This window comes from Triturus cristatus, chromosome 6 (genome assembly GCF_964204655.1).
Source record: "Triturus cristatus chromosome 6, aTriCri1.1, whole genome shotgun sequence".
Lineage (NCBI taxonomy): Eukaryota > Metazoa > Chordata > Amphibia > Caudata > Salamandridae > Triturus > Triturus cristatus.
Genome location: NC_140589.1, coordinates 94,761,302 through 94,783,275, shown reverse-complemented (window position 1 = coordinate 94,783,275; position 21,974 = coordinate 94,761,302). Strand labels below are relative to the sequence as shown.

General features: G+C 43.2%; 1 protein-coding gene across 1 annotated transcript in view; it reads left to right on the top strand.

Moving 5' to 3' along the window:
- The window catches only part of LOC146813820 (calpain-1 catalytic subunit-like), a 494,946-nt gene that overhangs the window by 263,666 nt on the left and 209,306 nt on the right, over positions 1-21,974 (top strand). The window contains exon 9 of the mRNA XM_085610274.1: positions 13,258-13,418. Within this exon, the coding sequence (XP_085466400.1) occupies positions 13,258-13,418 (161 nt within the window). The remainder of the gene's footprint in view (positions 1-13,257; positions 13,419-21,974) is intronic.

Here is a 21,974-nt window from a genome sequence, read left to right as displayed (position 1 = left end):
CAGGTTTGTGGCAGTATCGGCCTCCTGGGAGGGGAGTACACTTAATGTGCTCTCTGTTTATGTCCCCCCCGCGTTGCAACAATCCACTCTGCAAGACCTCCCAATTGGCACACTTGCATTGGGGGCGTGACTTAAAACCTTGCTGTCGATGGCGCACTTGACTGATTGCCTCCACGAAGAGACTCTGGCTCTGGGTCAAAGTTGGTGGGGTTTCTCACGGCTCTAGGACTGGCAGACATTTGACCACACATCAATCCTACCACTACGCAATTCACTTTTCACTTGGGGGCACATAACAGCCAATTAAGATTAGGCTACATGCTCACACTCGCTGAGGATCTAACAGAATTCAGTGAGGCCCGCTGCTTGGCCCGAGGTATTTTGGATCATTCCCCTATACTTTCTAAGATGACGGTGAATCCCCAACCCAGGTGTACGACCCTAACCATCAACCCGAGGCTCTTAAAATACCCCATATCAGGGTGGCACTCATTAAAGACACCAAACTATACTTCAAAGAAAACGACGGCTCTGTATCCTTCGCGCAAATCCTATGGGGCATGATTGAGGCAGTAATCAGCGGCAGAGCACTCGCCCTGATGGTCGGTCATAAGAAGGAATTGACAAAACGCATCGACCAACTTGAAGTAGAAATCCTGAGTGGGTCGAAAGTCTTGGCACAGTCCCCTGACTCTAAGGCTCAGCAATTATTGGCGGTTAAGACCTTATAAACAACTGCTTACAGAAGCAGCTAAGGCAAGGCAGAAGGCAACCTAGATCTATGAGCATGGGGAGAGAACTGGTAAGCTATTGGCCTGGCTGGAAAGAAAAGAACAGGCGTCGAGGTGGGTGCACCCGTTGCAGGGGTCCACAGGAGAAGAATTTACTGACCACCACAAAATTGTTAAGGCATTTGCCACATACTTTGATTCGGTATATACCTCGGCGGCGACGGTCCCACTGCATGCAGCGCAGGAACTCCTCTCTACTATGAGTGTCAATCGCTTCTCGACCGAGGAGAGAGAATCCCTTGAAGCGGATCTCACTAATGAATAAATCCAGCACGCCATACGTGACATAAGCTTGGATAAAGCTATAGGACCCAATGGGCTCCCAATTGAATTTTTCAAGCCAGTTGCTTCCAAGTACGCACCCTATCTTCACCAGATGTATATAGAAAGCTACGAAAAAGGGCTGCTACCAGCAGAGATCCGACTAGCTATGATTGTAGTCATACAGAAGCCGGGCAAACCAGCCAATGATTGCAAGGGTTATAGACCTATCTCCCTTCTTACGACAGAAGCTGAGATACTGGCTAAACTATTAGCCAATAGACCCATTCCACTGATCACAGGGTTGATACACTCGGATCAGTCCGGATTTATGCCTGGCCGTAATACCGCTCTGAATGTGAGACGCCCCCTAGGTGTACTGGGTAGACACCACACGATTGAAGAAGATGCAGCTTTGCTGTCCCTGGACAGCACAATGGCCTTCGACACCACTAAATGGGACTATATGCTTGCGGTCCAGAGAGAATGGGATTTGGACCCAATTTCACAAAGTGGATCAAACTACTCTACTCTAGCCTGATTGCCCTAGTGGTAGTAAATAAACATACTTCCAGACAGTTTCAGCTGGGAAGGGGAACACGGCAAGGGTGCCCTCTGTCTCCCTTAATATTTGCACTAGTGCTAGAACCCTTGGCGGTATGGGTGCGAGAAGATCCCCTCATACGGGGACTCAAATGGACTGAGGATGATGAAGATAGGATTTCGCTATAAGCGGATGACATATTGTTATATATGGCCTCTCCAACAATCACTCTCCATCATATTCTCCATATTTTCGGAATATTCGGTGATCACTCTGGTTATATGATCAATTGGTCTAAGTCGCAAATATACCTACTGCGGGCCCCCAACCTTGTGTACCAAAGGAATACGACATCCCTGTGGCCTCAGAGGGCTTTCGTTATCTAGGAATCTACATTACGCTAGACCCCACTCATTTTCATGAGGTAAACTTACTAGGACCCTTGAGGCGCTTTCGAGCGTATGTTATCTGTTGGTGATCCCTCCTTTGGACACTCCTGGGCTGAGTGGCCCTTTTCAAAATGCTGGTGCTACCTTGTTTCCTTTACGCGCTACAAAATACTCCGTGTAGAATCCCTGACGCTTACTTTTCTAATATTGACAGGGAAGTGCGCACCTTTTTGTGGGATGGTCGGGCACCACGTAGAGCCCTACAGAAACTAACGATGGGATGGTACGGCAGGGGAATCGCGCTGCCAGACCTTAGGTCATAATATTCGCCGTCCCACCTGGTGGCGATCAATCGTTGGGTGCATGGAGATTGGAGAGATCCGAATTTCCACACAGATTGGTGGCTTATGTGTGGATACCATAGGGCGCTATACACTTACCCCAGGAAACTGGGCTTTACCGGCCTGACGGCACATACAATCGAAACTTGCCATGCGTTTATTAAAAAATTGGGATGGCACAATAAAATCACACGCGCAAATCCTCTCTGGGAGCCCGAGCAGTTGGGGTGACTAGGAGTGGGACCTGATTGGGATTTCAACCATGGGGGACATGTGGAACTCTAAGGGACTGATCTTATTCACAGAATTACAAAAAGAGTATGACCTTGCGTCAACCGAAGCGTATAGATGTTTGCAAATTTGCCACGCACTCAAATCAGCTATACCAGGGGGGGTCCAAATTCCTGAGGCTTCCCCGTTAGAAGATAGATTGATACTTGACACTATGGTCAGGAAGGCCATATCCCTAACGTATAAAAATTGATTAACAACCAACCTGATCTCCTAGTGCGCCTGCGGCAACAATGGGAGGCGGACCTGGGAGTGTTAGAGGAGTAGGATTAGCGAGACGCTCTGGCCTACCCACGGGAGGTAGCTATCCCTATGAGACTGCGGCTCATCAAACTGAAAGTCCTACATCGAGTTTACTTGGCCGCTGGAGTCCTGGTCAAAATGGGTAGGAGACCGGATCCCTCTTTCCTCAGACATTGTTGCCAGGAGGGAACTTTCTTTCATATTATTTGGATGTGCCCAGTGGTCCAAATATACTGAAAAAAAATTACAGACCAATTGGAGCGCGCCGGGAGGAAAAAATTGACAATCACCCCAAAGCTTTGCCTCTTAAATATATGGGAAGCCACTGACCTCACCCAGACTGAGAAGGAGTGGGCCTCACTGGGGTGGGCCATAGCTAAACAAAATATTACACAAAAATGGGGCGTGGGTGACACACCAAAGGTCAGGGAGTGGGTTGCCGACATGGATAAAACCGTCGTTGATGAAAAGGATGTGTTTTAACATAGAGGATAGATAGCTAGCTTGCCTGGCCGTGTGGACATTGAGGGGATAAAACGGTTGTCGATGAAAAGGATGAGTTTTAACATTGAGGATAGATAGATAGCTTGCCTGACCGTGTGGGCATTGAGGGTGGGGTGCTTGAGTGATGCATTTATGTTGTACCAATCTGCTAAGAACAGTCTACCTGTATATCTTTTCTATCTTATGTTATTGCTTCTTTGCATAGCTGTGCAATTTGTTATGATGTTTAATAAAAAGAGTTTAAAAAAAACATGCAGCTTGCTCTTCAGTAAAGCTGACTGAGCAGAGTATAAGTTGTTTATGGAACACTTCTAAACACTGAGGGCCTTGTTCACAAAGGTAAGCTTACACTTTTGTGTTTACGATTATTTGCTATTCACAAAACTATTTCACTAGTAGTATCTTTTCAACTGCAGAGTCTCTGCACATAAAAAGATAGGTAGTCCTATCTTTTTATGTACAGAGACTCCGCAGTCTGAAAGAAACTACTGGTAAAATACCTTATGAATAGCACACAAATGTAAACTTCCACCAACGTGTACGTTTATCTTTGTGAATCCGTGAGTTTGAAAATCTGAATGAGAATAGAATATATTACATACTTGTAGGGAGAACGTATAAAGATAGGGGTTGTTTTGACGGAAAACTCCTCTGCATGGTAAGAGACATGTACCCCTGCACTGAGCACCCAGCTGTACCGTTGCCTGGATCCATAATCCTGATTTTTTTGTCATAGGAGAACACAGATCATTCATGTGGGTCATGGCATAGGCCTGTCTCACAGAACGCAGTCTTGTTAGACCCGGAGGGGCAGTCAAAGCGCTGCCCTCATAGTGGGGGAAGATTACCACCTTTACCAGGAGTTGAGCAGCACAAGCACGGTGGTAGCAGCAAACTGAAAAGTGATCAGTAGTAGTGAACAGAACCTTTTTACCCTGTGTCTCTGGAGGGATGGCTACAGGCTCACTCCCCCTTTAAATCTAAGGTTCAGCTGCTGTGTGCTTAACTCACCCCCTGGTCTACATCAAGTAGATGTGGAAGGGCATGCATGATGGAAACGTGTTGAGTGAATCTGTGCTCACATTAAGCACACTATACAAAGGGTGAAGTGTGGTACAGTGCACACAGGGTAAATGTGTGCATGCTGACAGTGTGTGTTTCTTTGAATAACACACTCTGGTGTAATAAAGAAAGGCTGCAGTACTGAACAGTGTGTGCAGACGGAATGCGTTTGCTGCATGTAACTATGCTTGTGGTGGCATAATACATGACGATAACAGTGCTGTGCAGTAAGTGTGTTATGAATTTACACTGACTGCAATTGTGCCTGCACTAGTAAATTACATGGAGGACATTGGGTTCTGTTTTAAGAAGCCCACGCTCGCATGGTGGAAAACACAAGGATTAGAGGAATCCCCCAAATAGATTTGTGTATTGCTGCATTCCTGTAAGCTGGGAGGGACATGCTCTGGGGGTGAGACAGCCAGGCTCCCTGCGCATTTCAAAAGGTTCATTGATTCAAAGATAGATCACAAGGAAGGGGCTTGGAGGAATGGGTCTGATAATGGAATCAAAGAGGAGGGCTGGGAACGCTGGATCAACCTTTTTATGCTCATATCACTGTGGCTGACATCCAAGTGTGAACTCTGACCACCTCTATGAATCTTTTTGTGGGTTCATCTTCTTTGGAGTCCTGCCTTCTGTGACAGACATCCTTCAGGAGCAAGAAGAAAGGGGAAAGATGTCCATTTCAAACAAACAGAAATCCAACATAAAACTTCAAAGACCCACACACTAAATTACATTCTGTTTCTAGGAAAGAACTATAAGTAAGGAAGTTTAAGACCCCAAACATTGTCATATGCTGAGCATCCAGATGGGCTGCATGAAGAGGAGAAGCTGAGCAAGACTTCTGTAACCAGGACTACAGGCTCAGTCCCGCTAGCCTCCCTGCTAGGTGAAGGGACGTCACCCAGGGAAACCAACACAACCTGCCCTGGAGCATGAGCACCAGTGCCCGCCTGCTCACCAAGACCATTGTGCCTTGTGAGGAAGAGGAGAGAGCTGGATGGAGCAAGGTCCGGGGGAAGCCCTATTGTGCGGATTCCCTGTGTGAGGAATCCCTTCTTGCACATTTTGGGCCATAGCTCATGTGCTCAATTGATCTGGTGACCCCCTTGTGCCAGAAGGGGCCACCGTGGGCTAAGTCGAGGAGAGAAGGTTGTGTGGAGGACGGTAGGCCTGAACGGCCTTGAGATGGGTGTCCCCATGTGCCAGAGAGGGGGCAAACATGAACATCAAGCAAGGTCAGCATGACCAGACTTATGAGTAGCGTGGCAGTGACCATGTATTCCAGAAGAGGCCGCCAGAGAGGCTGAGTCCAAGGGTAAGAGCCGCTGCCCCAGACTGAGAAACTGCCGCTTTGACCAAGGCAGGGGCCAGCCTGCATACTGCAAACTACACCGAAGGAAGCCTGACTATCAAAGGACATCACGAGAGCCCTGCCGGAGCATGGAGATCAACATCCCCCTGTAAAGGAAAGTGTGACTTACCATGCTATACCGGAGTGGGAACAACCCTAATAGCTAGTATGGCTGGGAGGAGAGAGCCTGCACCTACCGGGTGCTAATGCTTGTGACCACACAGAGTCCAGCTTTCCTGATCTGGAGCAGGACTTTGCTGTGCCACTGAGGGGCTCCATACCGCTGGAGCAGGTAAGCTATGAAGTGGGCACTTGAGGCTTGGGGGCCATACTGTGGTTGGTACTGTGACCCTGTGCACACTTGTGACTGTACTTCTGAAAGGAGTCAGAGGGGAGAACTCTTGAGCACGACCTAATAGTTTACATGCCCCTGGATGTGTGCAGCTGGGAATGGGGCATAACATTGAACCCCTTGCATTAAAGTTAGCGGTGCAGGGAGTGGCCTGACAACTACTAGAGCCCTGACCTCAAGGGGAATTGTGTTATGGCTTTCGAGTTTCATTTACCTTTACACATGTACAATTATAATTAAAATACTCCTTTTTATCTAGAAACAAATATTTGACTGGACATTGATCTATTGTACGCACTGCTTGCACGTTGATTTATGAGTCGTGTTCACTAACCTGTATCTGTACTTCTGTCTAAAGGAGCCTTGGCTGCTCGCTCAATGCTACCTAACTGAGAGTCAGGTGCGTAAGGGGTACTTGGCCCAGTTGAGCAGGATACATGCTTGGTCAAGCCCTGGTACATCAGGAGTAAAGGCCTCAGCCACCACGGGTGGGCCTAGTAAGTCCTGCTTCCCGTGTGTCCAACTGAAAGGGGTTCTGCCAGGGTTTGCCCTTATTTAGTGTTAAACACAATGTACTTATAAGAAATATGTACAAAGAAGGAGCTATTGAGTATTGCTGACTGACAATTAATTATGACATTGAGGAATAGATTTAGTAAGATGTATATGTCCTTAAGGCTAAAGACTGAGTTTGTCCTTAAATGAATCCAAATGAAAAGAGAGTATGCCCTTTAATGGAAGACATACTAAGAGGGAGTTTGTCCTTAAGTGAATCCTAACGAAAAGAGATTATGTCCTTGGAAGATTTACCAAAGTGGAGTTTGTCCTTAAGTGAATACAAACAAGAAGAGAACCTGCCCTTTAATGGAAGACTTACAAAGATGGAGTTTCTTCGCAAGAGAAGCTGTTGACAATAAATTATAGAATCCTTGATTTTAGCGGATGAAGCAGGGTGTTTGGATTTCTATAAAAAGTATTTAAAGATATGGGCCTCATGTAGGTAGCCAAATACCGGTCGGTAACGGCCGATTTTCGGTAATTATACCGTTACCGACCGGTATTTTGGCCATTGGTATGTAGGGGTACAAATTTTGCTTTCGGAATTTACCGAATCGGTAAAATTACCGATTCGGTAAAAATACCGAATCGGTAATGTTACCGAATCGGTAACTTTTCCGATTCGGTAATTTTACCGATTCGGTAAATTCCGAAAGCAAAATCAAGATGTAGGGGGAGTGTGTGTGTGTGTTTAAGAGTCGGTATTTACCACCAACTTATAGTTGGTGGTAAATAATGAATGTATGTGTAAATGCATTTTTACGCGCGTAGCAGTGTGCAATGTGGCATACATACATGCCCTTAGGGCATGTATGTGTGCCACATGTGCACACATGGCCGAATCAGGGGTGCAACAGGGTGTCAATGTGACACCCTGCCACCCTTGTATGTGTTCCCCCCATTACCGAATCGGTATTTACCGATTCGGTAATGAGGCATACCTTCCCCTCAATGGGAAGGTATGCCTCATTACCGAATCGGTAAATACCGATTCGGTAATTACCGACTAGTAACGATTCGGTAAAAAATACCGACTCATTACCTACATACCAGTTACCACTTCTAAAATACCGATTCGGTATCGTTCGGTATTTTAGAAGTGGTAACTGGTATGCTACCTACATGAGGCCCATAGTCCTTTAGGTGAAACTGAGCGAGAAGAAAGTATGCCCTTTACAGAAGACGTACAAAGATGGATTTCCTGCATGAGCTCATGGAGAATAGAGTAGATGCTTGTAAGGAAGATGGACCAAGATGGAGTCCATAAATGAGCAGAACTCGAAGAGAGCATAACCTTTTTGAGAAGACTTCTAAGGTGCGAGCAGATGTATTCAGGATATAGCAAGGGTGCCACTTACCTGCATGTTGTCAAGAGACATGTTTTCAAACTTGTGGTTTTATTTAGCAGTCTGATGCATTCTGGGAACTCCTCTCTGTTTGGTGTGGTTGAAACTGTTCAGTTGACATATTTGATAACAGTGCATTGTAATGGAAATGACTAGGAGTGTAAATACAGTGTCCTTTTGACAGTGTGAGGTGTCAACACTAGGGTGTCAGGAAGAGCTGGTGAATGAGCAGGTGCCTACTTTCCCAGGAGCCAGTCTCTTGTTGGTACAAAGGCATTTCTTAGTGAAAGCCTCAACACGTAAATTGATTATGCATGAAAATGGTTCTGTGTATGAGACCTTTATAGGTTGTAGGAGTTGACCACATAGTCATGTTGTGCTTCTTCCCATCAAACGTGAACACAATTCCTTCAGTGTGCCTTGTGCATGGTTTGTTATGATGTACATGGGCTGTTTTAGGAAGGGCAGGCTTAATTGTCTGTGTTGTCTGGCACTCGGTGATGCTACTAAGAGCCTGGCTTGAAAAGCTAAAAGCAATCGGTGTCCTCTAGTGAGTGAGTGCTGTGAGAATCAAAAGTGCACATCTGTCACATATATTCTTAATCTGTTTAGAGGGTCAGAGATTTCTCTGTTTGGTTCCTCTAAGGATCTCTTTGCACATAAGGCACCTTCTTTGAGAACATTCAGTATGGCAAGCAACCATGCTAGGGTTTCCTACCTATTGCTCAGCCTTTGCAAGGACTTGGACGATCACTCCATGTCAATGAGAAGTCACAGGTGACTGTATTGTGTGAAGAGTTGTGATGGGGCTAGACATACACAGAGACAATCTTGCCTTTATGAAATGTGTACTGTTTAGCTGAGTTGGTGATCTGATTTTCCCTGAAGAGGACTATATGCAAGACGATGCCACTGTCAAGAACTCCATAGCCTGAGTCCAAGGGAAATCGCTGTAAACTGGATACTCTGTAGTAAACTTTAATCTACCGACTGTTAGGAGGATGAGAAGTGTCCTTGTCCCACACACTTCTGGTAATCAGCCTGCAGAAAGTGTACCCTTTCACACTGATGGAAATTAGAGGTTGCGCAGCACTCAGGTTGATGGGTGCTGTATTAAAAGGATCTTCACAGGAAGTTAGCGTTAGCAGCAGTGAGGGCTTTAATTCAGTTGGAGGTAGTGCTCGAAGTCCTAGTTTGGCTAATACTATTGTTCCATGAGAAGGCGCAGGAGCTAAGAGGCACTCACTTTACATTTGTCCGGGGGCGTAGTTATCATTGTGCAGAAGGTGCAGTAGCACTAGCGCCCACTTGTGTAAGGTTCCCACTGCACCCCAGTTATGTCTGTTGTTTATAGTCCAGTCGTAGGCAGAAGGACCCATTTTAAGTCAAGCCTAGAGTCAGCCCGCATGCGTTGCTCTGTGAGACATGGTGTATCTACTGTATGGACTTTCTCCAAACGTGGGAAGATTCACATACTCTTTGGTGATCAAGTGTAATCAATTAATTCAATAATATCTGCAGGTTGGTATAACCTCCTGAGTTAGAGATTTAAGAGAACTAATGTCTCTAATGTATGGGCATTCAGCAAGCCCATCGCATATGATTGGTTCCTTCATGTGCTAATCCACATTGCTTCGTTTTAATTGGTGGATAGCTTACATTTGTCCTGCTTTTTGCTGTTTTGGTCAAGCCCTGGAGACTGGCCCTGTTACATGGAATATTTCACAGAGGGCCATATACTTTAGTGTCCTGCACTACTTTTTCTTTTGCCTCATTTGTTTTTGAAATTTCCTACTCATGTTCCCTGCTCTTAGCTCCATGGGCCGCGTTCTGCTTTCAGTTCACAAGATGTCCATGTTGCCTTTAGCCCCACTCTCCCCTCCTTACTTTGGTCAAGTTGAAAATTCCCCGCTCCCATCCTCACCACGGGGCTAAGGACGCTCTCGGTGAGGGCCTCCTCTCCTTCAAGGCTTTTACAGTTCTTGCAGCAGCATCTTCCAAGGACCCTGCGCAGTCTTGAGGACAATTATTTAAACAAGCATTTGCAATACTATCGGTCTCGCCTCTGGGACCTTATATGTATTTAGCTGTGCAGCACATTAGCCTGGAAGCTGAAACAACTACTCTTCTGTAACATGGAGGGAAAGTAAGCACCAAACTGCATGACACACCAGGTATAGGAATACATGGAGTGAAATATTGCCTTTAAGCGGGAAATGGTATAGTCCAAAGCTCTGTTTTTAATTTAAATCAGGTCATTCTGTGGTCATATCACTGAAAATTTAAGATTTGAAAAAAAATATTATTGTCTATGGACTGGAATCTAGAGAAGGCTAAAGTGATTCTGGTATTTTACTGACCTCTGCTGGTCGTTTTCTGTCAATAAAGTTAAATAGAGGCAGTTGCCAGAAAAATTTAAAAAAGGAAGTCCCTCAGCAGAAAGCAATGCTGGTATTTTATTGACCTCTACTAGTCGTTTTCTATCAAGACAGTTAAATAGAGGCAGATGAACAAGCCGAAAACAATTCTGGTATTTTACTGACCTCTACTGGTCGTTTTCTATCAAGACAGTTAAATAGAGGCAGTTGAACAGAAAAAAAGTCCCTAAGCGGAAGCAGACAAGTCCTAGGGCTGATCTCCAGAGCCCACAAAGTACATACATATATAAGTATATACTAAATTGTACAAGAGGTCTCTAATGCTCGACCTAAAAAACTATCAAAATGAAGCAAAAACTGTGTTCAGGTCATTGGTGATTGAAATGCCTCCACGTGGACAGATAATTAACCAGGCTCTTCCTCTGCAGTTTACAGGTGCTCCACACTGCTCAGTGCACTGGAAGCTTTCCATGCACTGGTACCTGTCCTGGTTTCAGTGACATCAAAGTGAGAATTGCCCTAGTTGCACTGTACTCGCCCTGAGCTCCTTACACTAAATGACCTCGCCAGTGGGCACAGCCATCACCGCAATAATAACCATGACTTCTCCCCATTCATATGCTCTCTTTTCTCTCACTTTAATTGGCCCACTCTCTTTCTCTTGTTGTATTTCTCCTCCTCTCTCCCCTCTCTCCTATTACACATCTGTCCCCAGAGCACGCCCCCTCCTCTAACAATGCCTGCCTTTCTCTTCTTATGAGCACCTCCAACACATTTTACTTCCAGAGACCAGACGGCGGAGGGCTGATTGTTGCCTTGACTGTTTTCTCACAGAGGCGGGGGCCGACATTGGCCTGAATAATCAGAATAAGAATATAGCTTGCTTTGGGAGGACTTGATTCATTAAATCATTTCATCTCACCCCTTTTTTTTTTGTTTATTCTTTTTTATTCAGTACAGTTGAAATTCAAAAATCATGCGATGACATATCGCTACTTTTGCACATTTCATCTCACCTTTTAAGCAGAACAAGACTCTCTTACTTTTAAAATGTGGAGACCAAATGACAGTATAAAAGAACAATACTTGCTTGAGCCCTGAAGAAGTCCTATGAATGGATGAAACGCGTTGGCTACATTCTGAAGATTAAAAGAATAAAGGATTATCGAAAATTCCACCGCATATGTCCAAGAACATCATTTCTTGAATTTGTTTTTACTTCAAGAGAATAATTATTTCAGTAAATTCACCTATGCTTGGAGACAAGTGTGTGCTGATCATTTTTGGGCAATTGTTTATGTGAATTTATTTACTATTGAGAAATTAAGAGGTCTTTTTTCTCATGATCCTTGCACCACATAAAATAGGCTCCCATTGGCATAACCTGTGAGGTATTGTGTCTAAGGCCTCCTGTAAAATGTTTGCTGCACCTCAAACACTGCAGGGAATACATGTTAATTCCCACACACATACACAAACTTCTTTTTAGGCTCTACTTATTTATAAATATAATTAAAATGCATCAATGATTTAATGTATTAATCTTCAAACCACTCCAAAGAGCTCAAATATCATGTTCACTGCGAAATCTACTGCCACACTTATAATCACTGGCACCCAGTCCATTACAGTAATGTGCTATAACATACTGCATGGCTAAACACTTATAAGGTCCCAAAGGTGAGACCAATTACATTGCAAATGCTTGTTCTTGCTTGCATTAGACCCTGAAAGGGAGTCACTGAATGAAGCACTTTCCACTGCCAAAAAAGGGTAGTTTTAGGGCCAGCTGTAGCACCAGTGGCGTCCGGTGCGACAATCTTTTTTTTTTGCCCCCATATGACCTCCTCCTCGGATCCCCTCACTTCCACCCGGCAAAAGTGCCCCTCATCTCTCCATAGCCCCTCTTTCAAATAAATTGTATTTGTTTTAAAGCATGGTAAAGTCTGGCTCTACTAATCCACTCAGCTACCACATTCAATACTGTTCTGTTCTTTGCAGCAGGCATATTAACCTTCTATGCCGAGTCAAACCTGCCACTAGACAAAACTCTGAAATCTCTCTCTAGCAAGAACAATACTCACAAGAGGTATAACATTTTTATTGTTGCCTGAAACCTGAGCCCACAAGGAACTCTGCAGCAAGTCCTTTTACATCATACATTATTGCTAAACACAGCGCCTCCCCCCTGAGGTCAGTACCCCGCTCCAGGTCACCGCCCAGTGCGGTTGCACTGGTCGCACCACCCTAAATCCGGCCCTGGGTAGATTTTTTGTGCATTGTATGTTTTGCCTTTTGCTTGCTTGTTTTTAAGCTCTAGTAACTTGCCTAAAAATCAAGCACATCCGCAGGACTCAGGAATATGGATACAGTGATGCACGGGGGTCCTTATGCATTGGTGCAGCCATGGTTCTTGCATCACAGCAGCAGGCTGGATGCAACAATGTAGCAGGATCCTTATGCACTGGTGGGGGGATTGATCTTGCACCAGATCAGGAGTTGGGCATGTTGATCGTGGGGCCTTGTATCATACCATTAGTTGAGCAAGAGGTCTTGCACTGTAGAAGTTGGCTTGGCACTTGGTATCAGAGTAACCATTCCAACATTTTATGATTGACTCAGATCTGAAAAAAATGTATCTTGTAACATTTGCTGTTTAAAACACTGAAAAAAACGTGTATTTTATATATTTTACTCTCTCACTCTGTAATAATTCAGTGGTTGATATATGATTTTATTGAAATGTATCACCCCACCCCGAAATCTACTCATCTCACCTGAAGTTTGTATCACAAACACCTATCCTCTCTGTACCCCCATCCTTTTGCACCCCCTAGGATGTCCTTCCAAGACTTCCTGCACAATTTTTCCAACATTGAGATCTGCAACTTAACTCCAGATGCTCTGGAAGAGGACGACGTGAACAAGTGGCACACAACAATAATCGAGGGCTCCTGGCGTCGAGGTAGCTCGGATGGTGGTGGCTTAAAATTCCCCGGTAAGTCAAAAAACAACTGTGGCGCTAGTGCAATCTGCAGGAACAACCTTCTAGAGATAATATCCCACACTGTGTCTGTCCCAAAACACATTTAGAAAAGGGCCTTGCACAGCACAAAGGCAAATGTCAAACCTTAACCCATCCTTCAAAGTTGTCGCACACATTCCTTCGAGTATCTGCACATTATGGGTCATACTACAGTCTGTGATGGAAATATGGTAACTATTTGAAAATCTGGCGTGACAGCACAGCTGCCTTCCAGACATATTGGGCCACATATATCAACATTTGGAATAGCGATTACCTAACTGCGATATTCAGAGAATTGTATTTAGGTAATCGCTTGTCCCAATGTATGAAACTCCAAGAGTTTCATTTAGTGATTCCTAGGGATTCGCAAATCGACCTCCCTCATTAATATTAATGAGTTGGTCGCAATTTACGACTTCCTAGGAATTGCTAAAATAATGAGGATAGTGGCCTGCTAGGGTCAGTAGGCCACCATGCCCATGATTACTTTTCAATAAAGCAATCATTTTTTTTTTATGCAGTGTTTAAAAGTAAATTTGCGTATGGTTTATCACCAACTTGAAGTATGCTTGCAATCGCATTTATGGTCAAAACATTCATACATACCACTGCAATTCGGTATTTGAAAGGGACGCCCTAAAAAGGCCCCTTCCAAATACCAAATTGTAAACCTATTTTGCGATTCGCTAACATGTTACCGAATTGCAAAATAGGGTTTGACACATATGAAAAGCCTTTTTTGCATTTGCAAACGGGCTGATTCTACTAATCGACCTGTTTGCAAACGCAAAATAGGTTCATAACTGTGGCCCATTGTAACTAACAGGAGATCGGCCCGTTTGCGACCGCAAAAACAGGTTCCTGGCATGTACAAACGCTATTTTGCGAGTCACTGACAGGTACTTTGCTGTGTAAGAGTTGGGACGTTCATGCTTTAATCTCATGATTAGTTTACGCTTATTTTATAGAATAGGACTGGTGTTCAGCCACTTAGCGTTATCCATTCTGATGGCTGATTGTAAACCCGTTTCCACACATTAATGTACGGATATGAATGCTGCATTTGGGCGAGTCAGAGTACGGTGCCGCTTAATAGAAACATGCCGCGTGTAGGTTGGGAACTCGTCTTTTCGTATTTGTGACTATTCCACCTTCATTTTTTACATGAGTCGGATGGGCAATCTGCCACCCAGCTGTACCCGTTTTGTTGGCCCATTGTGGGTTTCTTGTATGTATTTCTGCTTTGAGTACCAGTTATTTACCTGTGCAGGGGATATGATAAGTTTGTATGATAATTTCCTAGTATGCACTTAGTACCTTTTTATCCCATTTTCTGTAAATCTGTTCTGTACATTAGCTCTGGACCTGTACAGGGCACATTTTATGACATTCCCTCTACATGACCTCAGTATGATTCTGTTGCTAATAACTGGGTAACTTGCCCAGGGCAATTGGCTGACATTAGGCCCCCTTTTCCTTATTCCGTTTTGAATCAGTTATTTTTATGACTTTGCATAATGCACTTTATATACACCTTGTAGTTAAATTATGTTAACAAGGGTGGCTTAATAGTGTCACACCCTGTAAGTCCAGGTTTAAATTAACCAGGCATTTTATGTCTTATTCTCAGCTTGTCCTTGTTACTATTTACGTCTCCTACATGGGAGGGAGTATCTGATTTCAACCCAATTTTAAAACAGAACGACCGCAAAGTATTAAGCTATTGGACGCATCATTCTTTGGCTCCTATCGGAACTAACGTATTCAACCTTAAGGTACAATAGCGTTAACTTGGGGGGACTTTCTCTGTATCATTGGCGAACTGGTCTTGCCAGGTTCAGTTTCCTTGAATGTCGTTTTGGCTTTTTATAGACTAGAATATTTCGAGTGGAACAAATATTCTGAAGTGACACCTTTCACCCCACGAACCGTGTGGTGGTGTTTATATTGGTAAGGGGGTCAGAATGTTGTTTTCTGACACAATTTTTGCGCACCTGGGCCTTTGCACATTGGTCTTTATTCTTAGTTGAGGTTTTCCATCAACATAGGTTTATACCGTGCACTTAAGTTTTTGCCATGGGTGTAACATTCTGGGTTCCTGTGCTTCCTGGAATTTCTTCCACATTCACAGCTCTTCTCGTTGTTTCTTTTCTTTGCTTTCTTGAGACTCTTCTCTGGGAGTCCAGACATTGTTTTCTTTGCTGAGCATACTGGCTCGGATGCAGGTGCAACTTACGTTCTGTTAAATCCACCGTGCATCTGGACCAGAGGTGTTTTGACACTTTGTCTAAGTTCCAAGAACTGAAATTTTGCATATACATTAGCTATCATCTGTACAAATATACTGATTTAAACATGTTATAATTGCAGTCCTGATGAAGCCCTGTTTAAGGAGAAACGTGTTGGCTGCATATGCACCGGGTTGAAGCCAATACAAAAGCATTCCTTTTCGCATCTGAAGACTCAAGAACATTTCTTTGGCCACTTAATTGCCTTTTTCTGTTGCCTCTCTTTTCACATGTTGAGCATTTGTGAATGCAAGTGTTCACAAGCATTGGCACAATAAAGCAAGACATATTGGTTTTGCCAGTGCTTGTTGGAAAAGTCACCTTTGGGTTTTCTAGAAGCATTACGAGGTTATTAAGAAATGTGTATTAGAGGAAATTGTCTGCCTGCTATAAATACACACTGATCTTTATCAATTAGTGTACCCACCACAATATTCATTCTATTTGTTAACAATTTCATTGTTATTTTGAAGTCAGTATTTAGGAGGCTGATTGGTCTACATGAATTCATATTTTCGGGAGTTTGATCTTTATAAAGAAAACTTTCAACTTCAGCTGCATTAAACAACAGTGGAATATTTTCTCCATTCAATGTATGATTAGCAAATTTCAAAATCTGTTGATTTAAAATATATAAAAACATTTTTTTAAATTCGACCGGATACCATACTCCCCACACACTTTCCCACTTGCTAAAGATTTAACCGCTTCTTCTACTTCTTGTAAAGTAAAAGGTGTAGTTAGGACTTGACCTTGTCGCTGATCAAATTGCGGCATGGAAATATTACCTAAGAAAGATCGCAGCTAATCAATATCCACATCCTGTTTAGAGCTATATATATGCTCATAATGTTGCTGAAACATAACCTGTATGATGATGATGAAATTAGACGTATATTGTGCACAGCTACTCAGCTGGGTGTCCAGGCGCAGAAGCCAAAGATCAGAGGACAGGACTGTAGTTCAAACCTAACTAAAAAGCCAGGTTTTCAGCCTTTTTAAAAGGCTGACAGATTAGAAACAGCCTGCAGATCTAACAGAGGTTTGTTCCAAGCAGTGGCACCCAGAAAAGCCAATGATCAACCTCCTGTTCTAGTATTCCTTATTCTGGGAATCACTGCCAATAGTTTATTGGCAGATCTCAGATTTTGGAAGGGAGGGTGGAAGCTGAACCTGGCTCTAAGGTATGCAGTCCCCGATTGGGGAAGAGCCTCATAGTCAACACCAGCGCCAATTCTTTTTCTAATCGGAAGCCAATCCAGATCTCGAAAATGTCCATTTCAGAAGGAGGCAGGCGGCTACCTTTTGCACCACCTGCAGTCTCTCTAGAAGATATTTCAGCAGGCCCAGGTAAAGCGCGTTAACACAATCTAGTCTTGACGTGATGAGAGCCTTTGAAAAGGGGGACAATAAGCATAAAAATGTTTTCAGTGATCATAAAATCCCGAAGAATGTACCCACAACAGATTGCATTTGTGGCTTAAACGACAGATGGACATCACATTTCACCCCCAAGTCCCTGACAATACTGTCCTGAGGGCCTGGGTGAGAGGTCTTTTCAGGCCAGAAGGCCCTCCAACTGTTTAGTCGATGTCACCGAAAAAGAGAATCTCTGTCTTCTCAACGTTACACCTAAGCTGATGTATTGTGAACTAATGAAAAACTGCCATTAGACAGATTTTAATCAAGTTCCCAGGGAGTTTCTCACCCATGCCACATAAGAACAATAGCTGGGTATCCTCAGCACCTAATGTAAATTTGGCACCTGGGGATACCAATTACTGGGCAAGAGGGGTAAGATGAACATTAAGGGGCTCATTTGTAAGCCCATTGCGCCGCCGGTGCATCACTTTTTCTGACGCTCCGATGGCGCAGGAGCCTGCTTCATATTTACCAGGCAGCACTAAGTCATTTTTTTGGGCTTAACACTGCCTTGTAAATATCGTTCCCTTTAACACAGTTAACGCTGGGGGCGTTCTCAGCAACATCCATGGCTTTCCGGCACTGAAGGTTAACATGCTTCTCGAACATCTTGGAGAATCCTGGGAGAAGAGATATTGGTCTGTAATTTGACAGCGTTCCAGGATCTGCAGAAGGTTTCTTTAGCAAAAGGCAGAATCCTTGCTTGATTCCAGGGGCTAGGAACCCTAGTTGGCGTTAAATAGGAGTTTAATATCTTATTTACTAAAGAGTTAATTACAGGTGCACCTAGCACACCTACATTGAGTGGACAGGGGTCAGATGGAGAGCCCGATTTTAAAATGCTTAACTCCCACAGGGAGCTTTCCAATGAGATAGGCTCAAAATTAGATAGTGTCAACTTGATTGGTGGAATGCTAGTGCTCTGTGTAAATTTAAGAATCTCATCATTCGGCAGAAAGCCGGAGGAGAGACTAGCCCGAATTGACAGACTTTTTAACTGAATATAGGATGCAAGCTATTCACACCAAGTAGTAGAAGGATGGTGAAAAATAGTGACAGCTGTGGGTGTTAGAAATGTTTTAACTATAATAAAAATCTCTTGTTTTAATAGCAGATCCCATAATTTTGCCCTCAAAGAAAACTCAAGTTTTGCACTTTTAATGTCAACATCATACCTTTTTAGAGGCAATGTATAAATCTCCTTATCTTTCAGGTTATAGCCTTTCCTCTATTTACTTTCTAGAGCTTTAACATTTTTCTTCACTAGTATAAGGCTACTTGAATACCACCGACTGCAGGGCTTAGTTCTTTTCGTTCTGGAGGCCAAAAGTGAAGCTAATTTTTCCCTTGCTTCCTTAATCCAGTTATCTAGTGTTCGAACGTCAGCTTCCCCCATGCCAACCAAAGGAGCGCTATCTTCTAAAATGCATTGAAATTCCTCCAGCTGGATCTTATGAAAGGCTCTCCTTGTGGTCAGGGAATTCAAAGGGTGGATGGGCGCTTTTGAATGGGCGGACAAAGAAAATTTGATCAGAAAATGATCAGACCAAACTTGAGGCAGTGGATCCTCTACAATCAAAACATATAGAAAATATCTAGTCAATCACACGACCCGCTTAGTGCATGGGACTGAATATATGTTTGGCGAGATCAAGAGACAACATCAATTTCTTTTGTACAACTACCTCTTATTATTAATCGTATCCATATGGAGATTAAATTCTACTAGGAAAATGAATTAAGAGTATCTCAATGCTAGATCTGCTATAGTATTTTCAGGGATTTCAGAAAAGGGCCAGCCGGCCCAGGCGGTCTGTATAACAGCACTCCTTCGATGGATGCGGTTTTTGAATGGTAATCCGAGTATTTGTCTCCATCTTATAAAGTGATGTGATGGCATTCTGATCTCTCTATTTGCGCACCTGCCAGGCTGTAAAACTGCCAGCATCTTCACTTTCCTGAATACATCTTTGCAAATAAGCATTATTAGAGAGATAACCCTGCTCATAATATTAATCCAGCACCTGTTGTTTAGCATATCTAAATGCCTGTTTGCTAATGGGTGTTTTATGTCTCAGACATCTTTCATTGACTTGTTTTAAATTGTGTCCTGGACCCTATCTGTATTCTCTCTGGTTCCTTCTGTCTGCTATAGCTCTTGACGTTATATGGGCGCGTCTCGAAGCTTTAAATGTGTCCCATGTAATTTCCATGCTAGCAGTACTATTATTAAGTTTGAAACAGCTAACTATATAATTTTTAATTTCTGAAACGCAGGATTCATCTTCTAAATTTACTTAATTAAAGAAATATCTGCATGTGGGAAGACTAATTTTAATCCCAGTCACATGCGTCTCGTTTAACGAGTGATTGAAAAGCCATTTACTAAGTGACTGTACTTATGGAGACCAAAGTTAGAAGGCGATAAAAAATAATCCAATCAGGCAGCAGATTTATATCTTTTTGATGTACAAGTATTTTCTCGCAGGGTTGGATATTTATTCCTCCATCAACCAGTTAGGTTACGACTTCCAGAAACTCTGCTAATATCTTTGCAGTTTTGGGCTTTGTTTGCCTCTGTGTATTCGCGGAGAAATCTAGGTTCAGGCTCTGAAAGAAAATTCAAATCCCCTCCTAGAATCAGCTTACCAGGAACTGCCATCAATGATTGAAATAATTCTATCAGGGGGATCGGGTTGTCTATGACAGGGGCGTAAATGGTTGCTATTGTACCTTTTTAACCTTCTATTTAACCGTTGACTCACACCCATCTACCCTCTTTGTCTGTCTGAAAAGTACAAATATACTTAAGTTGTTTATTAATGTAAATCACCACGCCTATATGCGCTGCCTTTGCACAGAAAATGCATTGTTCTCAGCCCAGATTTTAAATATTGCCAAATTTGGTCTTACATCCGTTTTCAAAATGAGTAACTTGAATTAGAGCTATATCTGGAGAATTGTCTTTTAATCCACTCTTCAATATTTTTGGCCTTTTGCTTGTTGTGCAGGCTGGTGACGGTAAACCTTATAACTTTCAACATTTCGCATTATCTATTAAAATATTCCCCACTGCACTGTGGTGACCTATCTGGCCTGCACCGTCTAGGGTTTGAGAATATTATTGAGTCCAGGAATATCTGGCTATCTCACATACAATAAAGATATGTAGAGCAACTAAAGTCTAAAAATAAAAGAAAAAGAAAAATGCTACAAAAATATAAAAATGCCAAAGTCTCAAGAAATACATCAGTTACTGTATAACTAATGACCTAAAGTGCTGAAAGCTAAACTGTAATGTGCCTTTTGAGATCTATAAACCATCAGACCTACAATTATATAATACAAACGTACAAAATAAAAAAAAACCATAATATTCCATAAAGTGCTGAAAATTAAACTTTACCAAAATCTCAATAAATTCATCAGTTGTTTTAAATAATAATCATCCAAAGTGCTAAAAGTTAAAGTGCAACATGTCTTTTCACATGTATGCACTATCTAATCTAAATGTATAAATATATAGTGATTCGCAAGTTATCCAGCAAGTTCAGCCCCCACGGGTTACACCTGATATGCAAAATATCTGATTATCACATCTGACAACTTTGAAGGCATAATTAAACTCTGTTTTAGACACTTGACGGCATATGTGAAGGATATGTACAGCGCTTAATAGTCTGTATGCAGCCTAGAAGCTGGAATTTAAAGGTGCGGCCAAACAGTTCTAACCCGCGCGATAAATTAACACATTAGGCACAAATTCAAAATCACAGTCTTTCACCGCTGTGAGGCACACCACGTTTACCAATTTGGCTGCCCCTCACTTCCCCGCTTACTTATAACTGGCTACAGCTGCTCTAAAAAAAATTTTTTTTTAATAAGCAGTTGCAATGCAATAGGTCTTGTATACTGCAAGTTTGAGCTGTTGGCGTTGCATTATTATTGGCAATGCTAATAGTTCAAAGTTTCAGCAACGTGAGACCTATTGCATTGAAAATGCTTGTTTTGGGAGTGCCCGGGCCTAATTGTGTTTCCATTCCGACCCTGCCTTTGGGATATTATGGCTAAACTGTGAACATGCACTAGAGGATGTGGAGAAAGGGCCTGAGCTGCCAACTTTGAGTCTCTGCGTTGGCTCAATCATCCTGTAATTCTAGGAAAATCACATACTACCCTGTGCCTACCAAAAATGAATGTGTCCTTTTGTAATGTAACTGGTGCTTATATAAAGTGCTCCAATACCTTTGGGTCGAGTTCGCGCTATATAAAACTGCAAAAAAAAACTATTCTGGTAAAGCTCTCAGGAAGCTGACACAGTTCTGCTAAAACCTATCAACTCTCAATGCTCAATTCTCTGACAGAGTCCATGGTTCTTGTGAAACAGACACGTCTTATTCAACACGTCTTAGTCAATCGAACACAACTCCCAGTCACCTGGATACAGCTCTCGTGCAGCTTGGCCTACCTGTCGGAAGGCTGGCACAGCACTCATGCTGCTCGGATCAGCCTGCTGCAGGCTAGCTCGGTTTTGTGCAGCTGCCACTGCGCCCAACTGCTTGCAGCTAGCATGGGACAGACCTCGTGCAGCTTGGTACAAAGCATAGCTCTCGGGAGACAAGACCAGCTCTCATGCTGCCTGAAATGCCTCCCACAAGACAAACCCTAGAGAAATGTATGCTTCACAGTTCCAAACACGTGTGAAGCCTTTATTCAAGGGGTTATCACGTATGAGAGGAGAGAGATGGAAGATGCTGCACCACTTCTATGAGGCCTTCTTGCGGGGGAACGCCCACCCTACATACATTATACCTGA